This window comes from Castanea sativa, chromosome 3, assembly GCF_040712315.1.
Source record: "Castanea sativa cultivar Marrone di Chiusa Pesio chromosome 3, ASM4071231v1".
NCBI classification, from domain to species: domain Eukaryota; kingdom Viridiplantae; phylum Streptophyta; class Magnoliopsida; order Fagales; family Fagaceae; genus Castanea; species Castanea sativa.
The window spans coordinates 39,380,896-39,400,244 of NC_134015.1; the positions used below are offsets into that span (position 1 = coordinate 39,380,896).

The window sequence follows — 19,349 nt, forward strand, 5'->3', positions numbered from 1 at the left end:
AGTTGGTGATCAGTTTGAAGTTCAAAAATTGGGGAATCAATCTCTCTAAAATTGGAAGTAAGATTATTTTCCAATCACTTTTCCTAAACTCAACAAAAGCATGAGTATTATGCATTGGGTATGAACATTTAATTTGTTAAGCCAAGTCCTCCAAAAAAATTCAATCTCTCTGTACAATTTTTGGAAGATTCTAAGGTCACGAGTCGCATGACCAATAAATATTCCCACCTAAGAATTTATACTAAAGTCGCTGTCGTATTAATAGTCAAGCAAACGTGTACAACTTTTCCAACTTCAATCCCTAAACAAAGTCATTGCCAATCGATTAGGACAGAGGTCCATAGCATTAGGGTTCCTAAAAAGAGCTTGGACATATTATTAATAATAATAAAAAATCAAAACTACTCTGCTTAATTATCAACCTGGAGCTGTGAGTTTTAATCAGTTTAATTGATAAGTCTTTGATGATTGAATAAGATATATGAGGTTCGGCCAATACTAAAAATTGATTAGTATCTTGATTGAATAATAAAAAGTACATTTATCAGAAATGGACGCATTAAAACTATATATAAAAAAAAATTATCAACCTGAAGCTGTCGTTAACTATATGGACTGGAATTGGTAAGAAATTCAGCATGGAAGCTTCCCTTTGTAAAGAAATCAGAACAATAATAAATAACCCACCTAAACTAAATGTGTATGTGGCAATTCCAATTGGGCACATAAACAGAAGTATGAACAACGTATGTGATGACGAAACAAACTAAATGTTTGACCAAATACTACCTAAATAATGTACTAAGAAACATAATTTGACTAGAGAATCTTATGTAAATTCTTCAAGATTTGACTATTCCAACTTCCCCATATCTTTATTAATCACTTCACCAAATTGTGTGAACGCAAAAATTTTGTTTGTGGACATATTTGCATGTTATGAATTATGATGTAAATATACACTAAAACACGTCACCATTGTTGTTCAACTTCAACCTCAAGATCAATTAGTAGTCGGAAGCATCCATATCTATATAAAATGACCTGCCATCCATTGCTCACAGGATTTGGCTGCCTGTAAAATACAATGTATATTTCCCCGAATGTCAAAAAAAAAAAAAAAAAAAAAACGTGGCTACTATACATTCTACTATTTACATAAAAATTAAAGGTCATTTTCAATACTCAGTATGTAGTTGAATATGGGCGTGAAGAATGGCGAGCAGCATCGACGATCAAATGAATATGAATATGAGAGAATAAGATGGTTGAATTCAGTGATGAGACAGTTAGGATCACATAAACATCATATATCGTAAGCCATTACGTATAACACCCATGGACAGCTACTTATATATTTAATTATGTAATTAGAATATTATCTTGCATTTTAATTGCATATATGATATATGTGTGTGGTCACTAGCCATTTTACCAATAAATCATCAAATTTTAATGCTGTAACCTAAATTTGCCAACAATTAAAAATGAATAAAATTCAAGATTTGCTTTTTTCAACAAAAATATTTAAGGTTCAAATTTCTTATCCATATTTTAACTATTGAATTATTCACCCAAAAAAAAAAAAAAAAACCTTCTAGTCTATTATTAAATGCCTTTGGGGATTAAATATACTTGGTTGAATTTTCTCATTATCCAATAGGAGTAATAATAGTCACACATACTCATTATACATGCTCACTATACACACACGGTTACATGGCTTGAAATCGTGTTTTTAAAATATGATTTTAATTAAAAATGTGAAATCGTTTAATTTTAACTAAAATTGTGTTTTTAAAACACAATTTCAAAAGAGAGTGTGTACAAAATGTCCAATAACGAATGTATAATAAGATTTTTTGCCCTAGCTACAATGATATACTTTTTGTTATTTATGAGCATCCAGAACAACAGGCAAACGATCAAGTTGTTTTTGGAAAATATTCATCCAGAAAGTTGCCTATTAAAATGAGTAATGTGCAATCTCACACCAAGATAATCCTTGACTTAACTTATGAGCGTAATAGAGAGTATTACAAATAAGATATATTGCAACCATATGATGAGCTGATTTTAGAATTAAAGTGATCTATAAGATGGATACTCATTATGCATGCATGTGCACTCATTCATATCCTAATTGTTGCAAACAATTTCTGTCGGTTTAGTTTTAGGCTTTCTTAACGTTAATTGGCTCCCAAGAAAATGCTGTGTTTGATTTTTGACGAAAGCCATTAACTTTTTTTTTGGCGATACTGTGAAGGAGGTATCTTATATACAAGTCTCTTTTTTCCATTTGACTTCAGAGCGCTATACAATAGTTAGCGATATGACATGACACAACAACTTATCGATAAGGTGTTTGTTAGGTGAATGAGTTATTGTTTATTTCTTTTCTTTTCTTTTTTTCCTTTTCATTAAAAAAAAAAAAACTTTTTTTTTGGTTCATAGTAGGTAATGTCCTTAGAATTTAAAAAAAAAAAAATTTAATCCTATATTAATATTTGAGAACTTTGTTCCAAATTAAAAACCAAAAAAAAAAAAAAAAAATCCATTTTATTGAAACTATTAACAATAGTGTATACATAGATATAAATGCATGAAAGAGTACATGAACATGATGCATGCATGAAGCTTTCAAACTTGATTCCTTGAAGCCTATCTTGTCCTCGTAGCGCCAACGTTCCTATCAAAGAAACTGACTCGTACGTATATATAGAAATTTCATAGCCTGTAACTAAAACAACACAATTCCATGCCGTACGAATACATCTAGAAATTTTAGAATCTGTCAACTAAAATGACACAAAACCTAGTGCACGTTGACATGCACCTATATTTTCATACGAAGAGAAGAGCATTAATGTGAATGTGATTATTGATTTATCGTCACTCATATGATTCCAAAAAAAATTATGCAACATGCACTGTCGGAGCTAAAAAGCAAAGAGCAATGTCAAATAATTATAAATCCAAACAATAGTGTAAAAATATATGCATATATATATCAGGTTATGACTTTGAATGAGTCTTTTTCATATTTAATTTCATTTAAATTATAGTTAGCTAGTGTTTATATTTAATTATGGTTTCTATTAATCCATAATTTTTTTGGGAGAAAATGCTGAACCTATAACCAATTTTAGTTTTACTACCCAAAAAAAAAAAAAACTTATAAATTGATGTAGTAATAAATGTGATCTATAACACTTTAAAAAGATAATAAATAAGTCTTTCTCAAAAAAAATAAATAAAAATAAATAAATAAGTATTTGAATGAATAATCATACTACAAAATTTATGACATGACGCTCGTAAAGATCATGTGTCACCAATCGCAAATGATAATTCAAATATGCATTTATCAGGTTGTTAAAATACTAATCATATTCAGCAAGCTGCATATTGTAAGTCAAGTTTGGAGGCAGTGCATGGATTCCATGAGCTGGGGTTTATTTTAAGTTGTGTTTGCCGTGGGTTTAATTTACTTGGGGCATTTTTGGTATTTTCACATTTATTTGGGATATTTTAGACTTTGCACAAACGAATATTTCAAAAAACAAAATATTTTTGTAAGTTTAACTGAGAGAGTAACGAAATGTGGCTGTTTACTCATTTTGAAACATCGATGGAGAAATTGCTTAGTGCAAAGATTATGAAAAAAATTGTGAATTACCTCAAACAAAAGGAGGTGCTTTTTTCCCTACTAAGTTTTGAATACATTTAAAAAACTATTCTTATCTAGGCCTACTATTAACATTACTTTTTTACTTATCAATAATCGTTCATTGCATTAATAGTTTGTAAATTCTTTATAAATTAATTTGTGACTTTTAGCATTTTCCTATATTTATTTCTATGAGGAATACTATGTCCACGACACTTTCATAACAAATATTAAGTGGTAGGTTATTACTGGTTGTTATGGGTGGGCAAAAAAGTAATTTTGATTGTGAATTCAAATTAAAATGAATAATAACTTGCCACCTATAATTTATTGTAAAAATATTATGGACGTAACACTTTTTATTTCTATTTTTTCTTTTGTTACATTAAGTCTTAAAAGAAATTAATCATGAGTAGTAACTCAAGACCGAATTTAGAGTTTATTTGGTATATCTTTTTGAAAAGTTTTGGCAAAAGTAAAAATAAAATAGAATTTTCTATATTCATTTTTTAAAATGCTTTAAACAATGACTTTCCATAAAATAAAAAAAATATATATATATATATATTTTTTTTTTTTTTTGAGAAAGCTTTCCATAAAAAAGTGGTTGGTCTATAATCCATATTATTAAGTTTACCTTAACAAATACTCTCGAGACTCGTTAACAGGCATCAATACCTCAAAATTACCTTTTATCTCTTAACCAAAAGGACCCTCAAATTTTTGTCCAGGATCTAGGCCTTTTATAGGTTTCATATCTGTCCTTACATTTGGCGTACGTGCACAACAGCCCAAGGGTTCGATGATATGACTTGGTGAGCGATACCTACACAAAGAATCTAAACCACACCTTGTGGCCTATTGCAATTTGCTATATTATTGCCATTACTCATGTAGGGTCAAAGTTCAAAAACTCAATGGATTAACTGTTTTCAGGAGAACTTATTACGCCCATTGGCGGAATCCACTAGAGGTCGCAGAGCAAAATTAAAGCTTCAAAAAATAAAAACAAACAAACATGCTTGATAAGGGTAATTTTGTAATATTGGTACTCACCCATGACAAGGCGAAAGACGACAATCATAATAAGGTTGTCAACATTGCTCATGAGAGACGACAATGGTGTAAAGTCTACAGCTCCACCCCGAAGCTGACGACGGCATCTTGGGCACAGGAAGTTGACGGGGATAAGCTGAAAGGGATACGTAAACCTTTGACGGGTTTAGCATGGCCTTACTTGGTCTCCACGCATGCGTGTATAAGGAAACATCTTGTGTCCCATGCTTAACCCTAATAAAAAAGACTCTTACATGGAAAGAATTCCGACAGATACGTGGATTAAAGGGGTTCTCTCTTACAAGGAAAGAACTTTTGAACCAAGGTAGGAATGTCAGCCCTACACTACTATAAAAATCCAAAAACCCTCACAAACCAAGATACGCTTAATTCACCCTAGTTTTGGCACTTTAGAGTTGTGAAGAAGAGATTTCTCTAACTTGAGCGTCAGAGGGTCTTTGGCCGGTACCACACCGGTACTCTTCGTAGGTTCTTCTTTTTCCCTTCGTGTTATGCAGGTCTTGCTTGGAGCACGTAAGGACCGTGTGGTTCACTGACGATTTTCGGCATCATCAGTTAGCGTCGTCTATGGGAACCTAACTACTTGTTAAGCCATACTATTGCTTCTCGGACAAAGAGTTGTATGGTACTTGCTCGATGACGACCACCACCAACGCTCTAGGAGACGAACCATGCACGACCACACTCGAGAGGCAGGTTCAAACTCTAGGCGCAGCTGTGGAGCGCCTCACCAAATAGAACTATGATTTGAAGGAGCAGCTGCGCCAAAAGAACGTGGGCGCTAACACTCAAAAGGAAGACCAAGAAAGCATCAGCGCTGAGAGAAGGAACCAAGAAGGGTCGGAGGGTAGCAATGCCCTAAGCAGGCCAGAGTAGCAAGACGAGAGCCGGCAATCAATCACAGATAAGATTCCACCTCATATAGTCTCCGAGATGCAGATGATGAAGGAACGGATGGACTTAATGATGAACACCCTCAGAGGACGGGGGTCTAGTGACCTTGATGACTTGGTTCATCGAACTGATTTGCCATTCACTGCATCCGTCACCTCATTCCCCCTTCCACCGAAGTTTCACATGCTGCAGGTGGAGAGTTACAACAGATCCAAAGACCCATTAGATCACTGGGAGTCTTTCAAAACCTTGATGCACCTTCAAGGGGTGGCGGACGAAATCATGTGCAGAGCCTTCCCCACTACGCTGAAGGGACCCGCAAGGATTTGGTTCAGCAGGTTAACGCCCAATTTCATTAGTACCTTCAAAAAGTTAAGCGCCCAGTTCTCCTCTCACTTTATCAGGGGGCACGGGTATAAGAAGTCCACTGCGGCAACGGGAGGACAAGACGTTGAGGTCTTACATAGCTCATTTCAACAAAGAGGCCCTCTCGATTGATGAAGCTGACGACAAGATACTTGTGGCTGCTTTCACGAATGGGCTACAAAAGGGTAAGTTCCTATTCTCCTTATACAAAAATGACCTAAAAACTATGTCAGATGTGCTGTACAGAGCAACCAAGTACATGAATGCAGAAGATGCGTTGCTGGCCCGAGAAGAGAGGCCTAAGAAGAGGGAAAGACAGGAAGACGTACGGCAAGATAGTGGGCGGAAGATGGCTAGGACCAGAGAACAGCGGGAGGACAGGCATTCCAAGCCCCCCGCGGGGAAGTTCACGAGTTTTACCCCGCTGACTGCCCTGATCGACCAAGTCTTGATGCAAATCAAAGACGAAGAAGCTTTGACATTTCCCGGCAAGCTGAAGGGAGATCCTAATAAGAGGTCTAGGGACAAGTACTATCGCTTCCACCGTGACCACGGTCATGACACAGCCGAATGCTACGATTTGAAGCAACAAATAGAAGCTCTCATAAGACAAGGAAAGCTACAGAGGTTCGTTAGTAAAGAAATAACGGATCCACCACAAGAGCAGATCCCTCGGCGGGAGAATGAGCATCCTAGGCCGCCTATAGGAGATATAAGAATGATTGTAGGAGGCGTTGCGGCCTTTAGTTCATCTAAAAAGGCCCGTAAGACTTATCTCAGGATGGTTTAAAACGTCTAGCTAACAGGCCTTGTCCCCAAGATGGCACAGATCGACAATCCCGTCATCGAATTCTTAGAGGAAGATGCACGATGTCTCCACCACCCGCACAACGATGCACTCGTCGTTAGCATCCAGGTAGGGGACTATAACACACACCGAGTCCTGGTTGACAATGGCAGCTTAGCCGACATCCTTTACTACCCGGCGTTCTAGTAGATGAGGATTGACAGAGAGTGACTGGTTCCAACGAACGCTCCGCTCGTCGGTTTTGGAGGAACAAGGGTATTCCCCCTTAGTGCCACCACATTGTCCGTAACGGTAGGCGACTACCCCCGACAGATCACTAAAAATGTAACATTCCTTGTGGTCGACTACTTGTCCACTTACAATGCCATCATAGGACGACCTATCCTCAATTCGTGGAAGGTTATAACCTCGACCTACCATTTAATAATCAAGTTCCCTACTGATTATGGGGTAGGAGAACTGCGAGGAGATCATGTGGCTGCATGCGAGTGCTATATAGCTATGATGGAAATGGACGACCATCTCTAGGCCATGAACATAGAAAAACATCGGACAGTGCAGAACCCGTTAAAAGACCTGAAGAGATACTTCTTGACGATTTCCGACCAAAACGAACAACTAGGATCGACACCCTCACTAGCCTAACGTTCTGCCAAGCACTCATAATTTTCTCAAAAAGAATCGGGACGTATTTGCTTGGAGCCACGAAGACATGTTAGGAATCAACCCGTCGATCATGGTGCACAGGTTAAATATGTCGCCTTCCTTTCCACCTATCCATTAGAAGAAACAGGTGTTCGCCCAAGAGAAGGACCGGGCTATAGCGGAAGAAGTCCACAAGTTACAAGAGGCATACTTTATTAGGGAAGTTTACTACCTCGACTGGTTGGCGAACGTCATGATGGTCAAGAAAGCCAATGGGAAATGGAGGATGTGTGTGGACTTCACAGACCTGAACAAAGCATGCCCCAAAGATAGCTACCCCTTCCCGCGGGTTGACCTCCTTATGGACTCTACGACTCAACACCAGTTGCTGAGCTTCATGGACGCATTTTTAGGATATAACCATATCCAAATGAACGAAGTAGATTAGGTGAAGACTTCGTTCATAACTAGCTAGGGCCTTTTTTGTGACAAAGTCATGCCATTGGGCCTAAAAAACGCAGGCGCAACATATTAGAGGCTCATGAACAAGATGTTTACACAGCAGATTGGGAGAAATGTCCAAGTCTACATCGACGACATGCTGGTAAAAAGCCGAAGGGAGGACGATCATTTGGATGATCTTAGGGAAACCTTTGACACCCTTCGCTCTTACAACATGAAGCTTAACCCAAACAAGTGTGTATTCGGGGTGACGGCAGGAAAGTTCCTAGGATTCATGGTGTCTCAGAGGGGTATCAAGGCCAACCCAGACAAGATCCAGGCCATAATAAAGATGGCACCCCTGTGAAAGAAGTGCAAAGCCTTAATGGCAAAGTAGCCAAGCTGAACAGGTTCATGTCAAGAGCGACGGATAAGTGTCTACCTTTCTTCCGCACGCTGAAGAAATCTTTTGAATGGACGACTGAGTGTTAGTAGGCATTTGAGGACCTAATGGCCTACCTCTCGTCCCTTCCGTTGCTGAGTCCCTCCCAGCTTGGGGAAGAACTGTTCCTCTACTTGGCGGTATCCTTGGCTGCCGTCAACGCGGCCTTAGTTAGGGAAGAAGACAGGGTGCAAAGGCCCATGTATTACACAAGTCGAGCACTCAAAGGCGCAAAGGAAAGATACCCACCAATTGAGAAGCTCACCTTTGATTTAGTTACAGCAGCTCATAAGCTTAATTCATACTTCCAAGCCCACTCGATGATCGTCCTGACCGAAAAACCCTTACGGCGAGCAATAAGTAATCCTAACGCTGCCGGACAAATGACATTATGGGCAGTAGAGTTAAGTGAATTCGATATACAATATCGCCCGTGTACTGCCATTAAGGGACAAGTGGTTGCTGACTTCATTGCAGAATTCACTAACGTAGAAAGTCAGGGGGCAAGAGAGTATCCACAGTGGAATATACACACTGACGGGTCGTCCAACAAACAGGCTGGTGAAGCAGGCATTGTACTTCGTTCTCTAGAAGGGGACAAGATCGAATGCATGGTTCGTCTCGACTTCCCTATGACCAACAATGAAGCGGAATACGAAGCTCTAGTAATGGGACTAGATCTCGCCAAAGCAGCAAGAGCCACGAGTGTGATTATCCATTGCGACTCCCAGGTCATCACAAACCAAATAAATGGTGATTACGAATGTAAGGGCGAGAGGATGAAGAAGTACTTGGAGCAAGAAAATAGAAGGGTGGACGACCTACAGGCCAAGATTGTTCAAATCCCCAGGGGAAAGAACGACAAGCCGACCGTCTTGCCAAGGCCTCATCAACAGAACACATGGTCATCCTCTATAAGGTACTCTCCTTTTATTCATCTTTCGCCATTGATTGATGTCGTCAATGTGAAAGAAATGAGTTTCGAAAGCAATTGGACCACCCCTTAAGCCTCCTACTTAAAAGACGGCACACTACTTGAGGGTAAGGAGGCTGCTAGAAAATTGAAGGTTCAGGTAGCACGGTTCATCTTGATAAAGGACGTCTTGTATAAGAGGGGCTTCTCTCGACCGTACCTAAGATGTTTAAGCCCCGAAGAAACAGATTATGTCATGAGAGAAGTACACGAAAGGATCTGTGGCAACCACTCAAGGTCGCGGTCATTGGTACATAAACTGATTCAGGCTGGATATTACTGGCCCACTATGCAGAAGGACGCCCAAATTTATGTCAAAGCCTGCGAAAAATGTCAAAATTTCAGCAACATCATCAAATAGCCGACGGAAGAACTAACCCTAATGACAGCTCCGTGGCCATTTGCCCAGTGGGGACTGGACATCATGGGCCCATTCTCGATAGTAGTGAGACAGTTGAAGTTCCTAATAGTCGGCATAGACTACTTCACCAAATGGGTAGAAGCTGAAGCCCTAGCCACCATCACAGAGAAGAACGTACGAAGCTTCGTTTGGAAGAACATCATCTGCAAGTACGAGATCCCTAGGGTCTTGGTCTCAGACAACGGGAAGCAGTTCGATAACGACTCCTTCAGGGACTTTTGCTCACAGCTGGGGATCAAGAACCACTACTCCTCCCCTACCTACCCTCAAGCTAATGGACAAGTCGAGGTCACGAACCAATCCTTGCTTCAAATCATCAAGACTCGGCTCGAGGGGGCAAAGGGTGTAAGCCAGAAGAGTTGTCCAGTGTACTATGGGCGTATAGGACGATAGCCAGAACCCCACAAGAGAAACGCCGTTTCGACTGGCGTACGGAAGTGAGGCAGCCATCCCAGCTGAGGTCGGGCTTACGAGCTACAAGGTGGACAATCATGATGAGAGGAGGAACGATAAGGCCATACGTCTACAGCTTGACCTAGTTGACGAAGTCAGGGCGACAGCTGAATAGAGACTCGCACAATACCAGGACCTCATGGCCAAGCACTATAACTCCCAAGTCAAACACCGAGACTTCAAGGTTGGAGACCTCATCTTGAGAAAGGTAATAGGCGCCGCCAGAGACCCCGCACAAGGAAAGCTAGGCCCAAACTGGGAAGGACCCTACAAAATCACGTCATGGCTGAAGAAAGGCACCTATCACCTAGAAACACTTGACATACAGAAGTTGCACTACCCGTGGAATACCGAGCATCTCCGAAAATACTACCAGTATACATAATAACATGAAAACCGACACTCCTCATTCTCCAATTTATTTTAGTTAGTTTTTGCTACAGTACTTTTTAAGCCCATAGGGCTGGTCTTTCTCTTTAAAGAAAAAATTTTCTATATGCATTTATCATAATAAGAGGAGTTTATTCAGAAATAACTGGCATATTTATCTTGTTTCTACATGTTTATTCTACGTGACTATCAAGTCCATAAGTGGATGGATTCATAATTAAGTCCAGAAGTGGACAACCTTATCATGTAAGGATGAGTCAACATAAAGTCCACAAGTGGACGAATTCATTATCAAGTCCACAAGGGGACGGACCTATAACTAAAGTGGACGGATCCATAATTAAAGGGACGGGTCCATGATTACGTCCATTAAGTGAACAAGCTCATCCCACAAGGATGGCCCAATATTATCAAGTCCACAAGGGGACGAACCTATAACTAAAGTGGACGGATCCATAATTAAGTGGACAGGTTCATGACTTAGTCCATAAGTGGACGAGTTCATCCCACAAGGATGACCCAATATTATCAAGTCCACAAGGGGACGAACCTATAACTAAAGTGGACGGATCCATAATTAAGTGGACGGGTTCATGACTTAGTCCATAAGTGGACAAGTTCATCCCACAAGGGTAATTTAATACTATTGTTCATAAGTGGACGGATCTATAGTTAAGTCCACAAATGGACGAATTTATCCCATGAGGATAAAAAAAAAATCCACGAATAAACGAACTAATTAAATCCACAAGTAGACGGATCCATGATTAGGCCACAAATGGACGAATTCACAAGTGGACAAGTTCATCTTGTGAGGATATCCACTAGTGAACAAGTTCAGTAAAAAGTCCAAAGACGGACGAATTTACTAGTTCACAAAAAGGATGGGTTCAAAAAGACGAGTTGAAATCGTTAAAGTAGACGAGTCTAGGCCATGAGGACACCTCAAGTGGACGGGCTCATCCTAGTTTACGAAGTACAAACATATCCTAGCATACATACAAGCATAAGGAGTAAACATACAAATAAAAACACATATATGCTAAAAGCGATGAGTATAAAATACCATAAATAAAGTGAAGTTTCTACAAGCGAAGCCCAAAAAAACAAAAGGGCACTAAAAAATTATATGGAAATTAGATCCAATTTACAATAAAAAGAAAAGGCTAAGTTCAGGAGGCCAGGGGGTCTTGTGGGTTCTCGTCACCCTTAGGAGGAAAAGCCTGGACGCCTCGAGAAGAAGGATCTTCAACATTAGAAGGGTCTTCAGCATTAGGAGGACTGGCCGACGAGGTTAAAGGGATGACGGGCTGGTCCACGGCAAGTTGGGCGAGGAGGACATTATTGTCTTTTGGATCCGCCTCAAACTTGGTGGAGTCATCACTTTCTTTCAAAAACAGTATCGCCTACAGGTGTCGATAGCAGAGGATCATCCATAGTAACCTTGGATAAATCCAAATTAGGGTAGACTGGCTTGACCTACTTTAGGTAGTCCTTAACCCGTCACCATAATAGATAGCGCAAGCATCTATAAAAGGCTGCAAAGCCTTAAACTCTGCCACAGCGTCATTCTTGGCCATCTCCACCTGGCCTAGAAGAGTCGTCAGCTCCTTTTCCACCATCGCCTTAGCCTCTTGTTCTTTTTTCTTCTAACGACCCTCCTCCTCCAGCTTTTCATTTAGCTCCTTCACCTTCTCATTGAGAGTACGAAGAGCTTCCTAGTACTGCTTTTGCCTGTCAGTCAGGTTCTTGATGCGCTTGTATAGACGAGTAATCACCCCTCTTTAGTAACACTTCTGTCCTGCAATACCTTCATACAAACTAGTGCCCACATGATAGAAAAGCCGTCAGCTTATTGAACACAAAAGTCAGTAAAGAAAGAAAGGAAGAAACATACCTAGGCAAGGTCAAAAAGGCCTGACGCCCCTAGCTCTTCCGTCGCTTGCTCAGCACAAGGGTCTGCTTCCTTATCCTTGATGATGGACTCTATCACCTCAACGACGTAGTCCTTATGGGTAAGAAGGTGGCGATCAAGTCCCTGAATGACGGGGCTTGATGCCGTCATTAACCCTTTGCTTGCCCCATGGTTCGGCTTAATGGGCGACGGTTTCTTGGGGTGCTTATCCCCAGGAGTGACGGCAGCTTTCTTGGGAGGACGATAGTCCTTCCCGTCAGCCTTCCTTTTAGGAGCCACATTTTCGACGGCCTTAGGGGCTGACAAGGATGTCCCTTCCTCCTTTGTTTTCTTTTCTTCTTCTTTTCTTCGAGCAGCAGCTGCCCGCACCAGCGCCCTCTGCCTAGCTCCCTCCATTTCTGCAAAATTTGAGTGATGAGAGTTAGAACAAGAAACAACAAAAAGAAAGTGACGAGAGAAATTAAGGGACACTTACGACGAGAATAAGCATTTAACATACGAGCTATCGGTGTCGGCTCCGAACCTCCGCAGTAAAGGTGTAAAGTGTCGAGTGTAATGAGGTCCTAACACTTCCGCTCGACCATCGGGATCTCTGTTACCCGACGGATAAAGTCTTCTTGCTCGTTTGTGATATGAGGATGAACACTAGCTGAAAACAAGAAAAGTAGACGGTGTTATAAATTTGAAACAAATAAACTAAGGGAAGAAACAGAAGAGATTAACCTGAATTCTTGACAAAAGCCTAAGTGTTGTCAAAACCATAAGGCATCGTCTCCCACTCTTCCTGACAGCATACCCAATTCGTCCCTTTAACAAAAAAATACCTACCCTTCCAATTTCTATTAGAATCAAGCATATCAGATACCAGCTTCAGCCCCTTCTTCCTTGCTGCAAAGTGGTATATCCCCTAGAATGAGGCGATATGATGAGGTCGATAGCACCAAAAGAACTCGTCAAGAGTTAGCTGATGGTTACCACCACTTAGACGACCCCACAAAATCTCAGCCCCAATGAATATCCTCTAAGCATTGGGGGCAATTTGGCTGATGGAAAAACCCAAAAAATTAGCCAACTGGCGGTGAAATGCCGTCAGTGGCAGCCTTACTCCTGTCACGAACATGGCATCGTACATGCCGACGTCTGTGGTCTTCCCTGAATAGAACTTCTCAAACTTCCCAGGGAGACAGATTGGGATGTCGTTTTGAATTCGGTAACAGTTACTTAAAGTGTTGAAAACCTTGTCCGACATCGTCGGTAGAAAGTCATTGACAGTCCATATCTTAGGGAAGATGAAAGGACGGTCATCTCCGGGGCCTCCCGAAGTACTTTCTAAGGCCTCCTTATCATCATCATTTTCATCCCCATCACTCTCCCTCTCCTCTTCCCCCTCATCACCCTCGTCTTCACCCTCACTCACTACTCCTTCCTCATCTTCTCCTTTACAACTTTCCACTTTCTCGTCAGGAGATTGGACTAACGTTTCCCTCTCTGACGACCAAGAGAAGCCCTTCTCGAGCTCATGACCTAACCGGAAGACCTCGTCGTTGCCTGCTCTCTTGCGGACCGACAACTGTTCACTCGTCGCCTCTCTAGACATCTGACAACTTACAAGCGACAGATTCATTCTAAGAACCTAAGTTGACAACCTCACTATGGAATTAATTAAACTAGAAAAATGAAAATAAGGGATAGAATAAAAGAAAAGAGAACTTACAAGTAAACGATTCCTTGAAAAAGGATGAAATGATGGCAGCGAAGGTGACGGGACTAGCAGGCTGATGGAAGCAAGGTGTTCAGAAGGCAACGAGCTCTCTCTCAAGATCAGCAAAGGTTGAAATGTAGGAAATGAGGGGAAGAGTTGAGACATATATATGAATAGAAAATGCACGGAAGACGAAGCGACACCTTCGTCTAGAAGCGGGCCAGTTAGCTCGCGCCACATGCTTAAGCATTTAATAAAGGCTGCTCAAGGAATCACCCATGAATGACCTTTATTTTCTTTGAACAAATAATAATTAATAATAAAAACTACAAGGCTAACTCCATAACCCCGTCAACTAAAGCCGACGAGGGTATGGAGTAGGGAGCAGCTGACAAGGGTAATTTTGTAATATTGGTACTCACTCATGACAAGGCGAAAGACGACGATCATAATAAGGTTGCTAGCATTGCTCATGAGAGATGACAACAGTGTAAAGTCTATGACTCCACCTCGAAGCTGACGACGGCATCTTGGGCACAGGAAGCTGACGGGGATAAGCTGAAGGGGATACGTAAACCTTTAACAGGTTTGACGTGGCCTTACTTGGTCTCCACGCATGCGTGTATAAGGAAACATCTTATGCCCCACGCTTAACCCTAATCAATAAGACTCCTACAAGGAAATAATTTCGGAAGATACACGGATTAAAAAGGTTCTTTCCTACAAGGAATGAACTTCTGAACTAAGGTACAGATGTTAGCCCTACACTGCTATAAAAACCCTAAAACCCTCACAAACCAAAGTACGCTTAATTCACCCTAACTTTAGCACTCTAGAGTTGTGAAGAAGAGATTTTTCTAATTTGACCGTCGGAGGGTCTTTGGCGGGTACCACACCAAAACTCTTCGTAGGTTCTTCTTATTCCCTTTGTGTTGTGCAGGTCTTGCTTGGAGCCTGTGAAGACCGTGTGGTTCACTAACGATTTTCGGCATCATCAATGCTAAACTCAGTCCTGAAAATAACTTTTTTTGCCCGTATCTCTTCAACCATAAGGAATTTTTTTCAGTGGAATTTATTCCATCACAATGTAGATATTTAGGGCTTCAAAATGAACACATATTTGAACTAAAGTATGCTACATAAGGAAAGGTTTTTCTGCATAATGGGTTATGCGGCAATAAAAAAAAGTATGCTATCACATAACTCATTATGCAACAATAACTGCATAATTGGTTCTATTGGTAGCTCTCGAAATTACGGGGTTTATTTGTGTGGGGGGGGGGGGGGGAACTAAAGCACATATCCCACATTTTTACGATGTGATTCCTCAATTTAAATTTTCCCTATAAGAAGAACTTTCAAAAGGAGGCTCTCTAAGCGTTTGTAGTTTAAATTTTCTTTTGAGTTACTTTAGTTGGTCAAGGTTTTACCCAAATCCTAAGGTGATCGGTCATTTTTTTTCTCCTTTAATTTTTGTTATTTAGTTATTTTTTTTTTTAATTATGTTTCTTTTGATGATGCATAATAACAACATTATTGCTTTGCATCATGAATACTTGCAAAAGGAATCAGGACATTGGAAAATCTGTCGAGGCTAAGGGTGTCTCAAATGTTGTTTCTAAAACTAAAGAGCTCTTAGGAAAATTAGCACACCCCTTGATTGATGTAGAACTCTTTTTTTTTTAAAGGAATGAATGAGGTTGGTAATTAGGCATCCTACTAGGATCTTCCTCCAATAATTAATGCTATAAATTGCTAATTAAATTGTTTTCTTTTCTTCTTTTTTTCTTTTTTAAAGTAACCATGAGTTGTTCTTGGTCTTGGACCTACCAGTCGTCAATAACATCATTTTGATAACTTCAATGTTTTCTTCTTTTTATCTTCCATAATATACCCATATTTTCCTTTTCCCGAGTCCAACTTTAGTTTTGTTCAATTCAGTCCCTCCAAGCTTTAACTATTATTTAATATATTCCTTCCATAACTACCCATTTAAAAACTTTCATTAGACGCTAAAAACTGTCACAATTTTGAGTTTTTATTAGTTTCTTATATATAAAAATTTCAAAAACTAATAAAAATTCATTTTTCTAAAAAAAAATTAATTTTTTTTAATCCAATAAACGAAGTTTTTTCTTATGATTTTTGTGTATCAAAGGTTGTGGCTTTGTTTGTTTGGTGAGAAGTGATGAAAAGAACTTTAAAAATGATGTGATTCCTCAACCCAAATTTCCCCTATATAGAGTACTTTAAAAAGGAGGCTCTCTAAGTGTTTGTAGTTAAAATTTTCTTTTGAGTTACTTTAGTTGGTCAAGGTTTTACCCAAATCCTAAGGTGATCGGTCATATTTTTTTCTCCTTTAATTTTTGTTATTTAGTTCCTTTATTTTTTAATTATGTTTCTTTTGATGATGCATAATAACAACATTACTGCTTTGCATCATGAATACTTGCAAAAGGAATGAGGACATTGGAAAATCTGTCGAGGCTAAGGGTGTCTCAATGTTGTTTCTAAAATTAAAGAGCTCTTAGGGAAAATTAGCAAACCCCTTGATTGATGTAGAACTCTTTTTTTTTTTATTCAAGGAATGAATGAGGTTGGTAATTAGGCATCCTACTAGGATCTTCCTCCAATCAATGCTATAAATTGCTAATTAAATTTTTTTTTCTTTTTTAAAGTAACCATGAGCCGTTCTTGGTCTTGGACCTACTAGTCGCCAGTAACACCATTTTGATAACTTCAATGTCTTCTTCTTTTTTTCTTCCATAATATACCCATATTTTCGTTTTCTCGAGCCCAACTTTAATTTTGTTCAATTCAGTCCCTCCAAGCTTTAACTGTTATTTAATATATTCCTTCCATAACTAGACCCATTAAAAAACTTTCGTTAGACGCTAAAAACTGACACAATTTTGAGTTTTTATTAGTTTCTTATATATAAAAATTTCAAAAACTAATAAAATTCATTTTTCTAAAATTTTTTTTTTAAAATTTAATCCAATTTACGAAGTTTTTTCTCAAGATTTTTGTGTATCAAATGTTGTGGCTTTGTTTGTTTGGTGCGAAGTGATGAAAAGAAGTTGTTTTGTTGCTAGGAAGTAATGGATTTTTTGACTAGCTATTTTTTTGACTCCGAATGTTTGGTTAAATCTATGTGCATAAAGATTGAGAAATTTTTTTGTTAAATTCATGTAGTTGCTTTAAAAAAAAATTGAATAGAAATTAAAATTGCTAGGAAATCTGTATTAAATTTTTGGAAAAAAAATCTATACGTTCTTTCAAATTTTGAAAATATGAAAAAGAGTTTTTTATTAGCTTTTTCTTTATTTTTAAATTTTGAAAATACCAAAACAACACGTTTTGGGACAAAAGTGAATGGAAGGATTAAATTGAATAAAGTTAAAAGTTATAAAACTAATTTGAACAAAATTTAAATTAAAAGGCTGAAATTTTGAGAGAGAAAAAAATTACAAGAAAAAATAGAAAATTATAAGATTAAATTGATTTTTAGGTTAGGTACAACGTAAAATTTGTAATTAAAAAAAAAAAATTATGTCTAACAAAAACTGGTTAGAAAATCCATAGCATAATTCACAATCCCCGGGCCGCCGGGCGAGAAAGGAGGGGGGACGCAAAAGTCAGATTTCCTTGTCCAATGGCAATGGTCAATCATGGAGGAAAAAACGCCCATGCTCATATTTTTCTTTTGGGAACAGTACGAACAAAAATGAGAAAACAGTAATTTGCACTTGCAAAAGCAATAAAAAAAATGCTACGACCACAATTTTTACCGCAACTCACTTACAAAACAAGCCATGAGTAATAAAATAAAAGTGATAAGGTCCAAAACTCCACCAATTATGACTTACCTAGTGATTAAATTGTGGCAAAAATTATAATCCTAACATTATTCATCTAATAAGTTTCTTAGGCTGCGCCCAAGGTAGTCACCATTCATTCATTCACCAACCAAAGTTCAAAGTGAATCAGCTAACCTTTTCAATGAAAGTTTAAAATCTCATGCTTTTTTAAAAAAACTTTTTTTTTGGGTCAAACCTCATGCTATCATGAGATGTGACTCCATGCTGAAGAATATTAAAACCCACATGTTCATTATACTTTATACGTACAGGAAAGCAAAATATGATACATCATTATTAAAGCCATTTTCGTTGAATTATAGGTTGACAAACTTGTTTGCTAGTGAAATGATTGTGACTACAGCAAGTAAGTTCAATCAGAAAGAAACCAAAACGTATGTTCATCCTTCATATTTTATATTCATCTACTAATGAAAATCCTGTTCGTGGCACGTTTTCTTAAATCTACTCTCTCTCTCTCTCTCTCTCTCTCTCTCTTGGTCAAACAACATGGACTAGCAACAGTATTAGTTTTACCATTTCCACATCCATTGAATCTCATTAAAAGCCCCAAAGGTTAGCTAAAAAAATGCACGGAAACACAACAGGAAAAAAACCCTAATAATACCATATATTAATAGACGTGCATTTGGTTAGTTTATTTGCTTAAACAGTTAAACTTGAAACAAAAAGTAATTAAACAAATAAGTTGGCTAGTTTTAAAAACAAAACTAACTTATTTGCTTAAAATAAATTTTTTGGTCTCGGCATTAAGCAAATAAGTTACCTAAACAAACAAACCAGGGGTAGGCTGAGTTGGTTGGGCCCTCAGTCTCAAGGTGCTTGTATTGGACTCGACTGGGTGTGCTCTCTAGTTCGAGTGCTGCTACCTGCACTTTGAAAAGAATTTCCTGGGCCAGTGCTTTACCCCTCTGTGGGTCCACCCGGCGCAAACAGTGATTAATCTCTAGTTAAAAATTTTGAGAAAACACTATGGGAAACCAAAAAAAAAAAAGTTACCTAAACAAACTCTAATGTGGTTTTTTAGTTTTGGGCCCTGCTTGTTTTGCTGTAAAATGTTGGTTAAAGTGCAAAACACACCCCTAAAAAATATGGAGGACTTTAAATTTTACATTCTGAAATTTTAGAATTTAACTTGTACCCTTAAAGTTATATTTCATTTGCATTAGCAGTTATTCTGTCCATATTTTCCTTTAAGTGCTACATAAAGCTATGTGTTTAGTTCGTCCAAAAAATTATGCCACGTGACATAATGAAAATGATGTGCCACA

At 38.7% G+C, this 19,349-nt stretch overlaps 3 protein-coding genes across 3 annotated transcripts; all 3 read left to right on the forward strand.

Moving 5' to 3' along the window:
• The first annotated feature begins 5,680 nt into the window (after positions 1-5,680).
• LOC142628924 (uncharacterized) lies at positions 5,681-6,797 on the forward strand. Its single transcript, XM_075802950.1, has 2 exons — positions 5,681-5,999; positions 6,046-6,797. Exons 1-2 carry the CDS (start codon positions 5,681-5,683, stop codon positions 6,795-6,797), a joined length of 1,071 nt encoding a protein of 356 aa, XP_075659065.1.
• Positions 6,798-8,411: 1,614 nt separating this feature from the next.
• Positions 8,412-9,350, forward strand: LOC142628925 (uncharacterized). The gene has a single exon (XM_075802951.1). The coding sequence runs from the start codon at positions 8,412-8,414 to the stop codon at positions 9,348-9,350; it is 939 nt and encodes a 312-aa protein (XP_075659066.1).
• A 348-nt stretch (positions 9,351-9,698) lies between these two features.
• LOC142628926 (uncharacterized) lies at positions 9,699-10,305 on the forward strand. The gene is made up of 2 exons (XM_075802952.1): positions 9,699-10,025; positions 10,123-10,305. The coding sequence occupies exons 1-2, from the start codon at positions 9,699-9,701 to the stop codon at positions 10,303-10,305; spliced, it is 510 nt and encodes a 169-aa protein (XP_075659067.1).
• The last annotated feature ends 9,044 nt before the right edge of the window (positions 10,306-19,349 follow it).

Bases quoted from the DNA above. Each gene is read 5' to 3' on its own strand.
- LOC142628924 (XM_075802950.1), top strand. From the start codon at position 5,681: ATGCAGATGATGAAGGAACGGATGGACTTAATGATGAACACCCTCAGA. The intron at 6,000-6,045 runs GTACCTTCAAAA...TCACTTTATCAG, and splicing joins GTTAACGCCCAATTTCATTA to GGGGCACGGGTATAAGAAGT.
- LOC142628925 (XM_075802951.1), top strand. From the start codon at position 8,412: ATGGCCTACCTCTCGTCCCTTCCGTTGCTGAGTCCCTCCCAGCTTGGG.
- LOC142628926 (XM_075802952.1), top strand. From the start codon at position 9,699: ATGACAGCTCCGTGGCCATTTGCCCAGTGGGGACTGGACATCATGGGC. The intron at 10,026-10,122 runs GTCACGAACCAA...ATGGGCGTATAG, and splicing joins AAGCTAATGGACAAGTCGAG to GACGATAGCCAGAACCCCAC.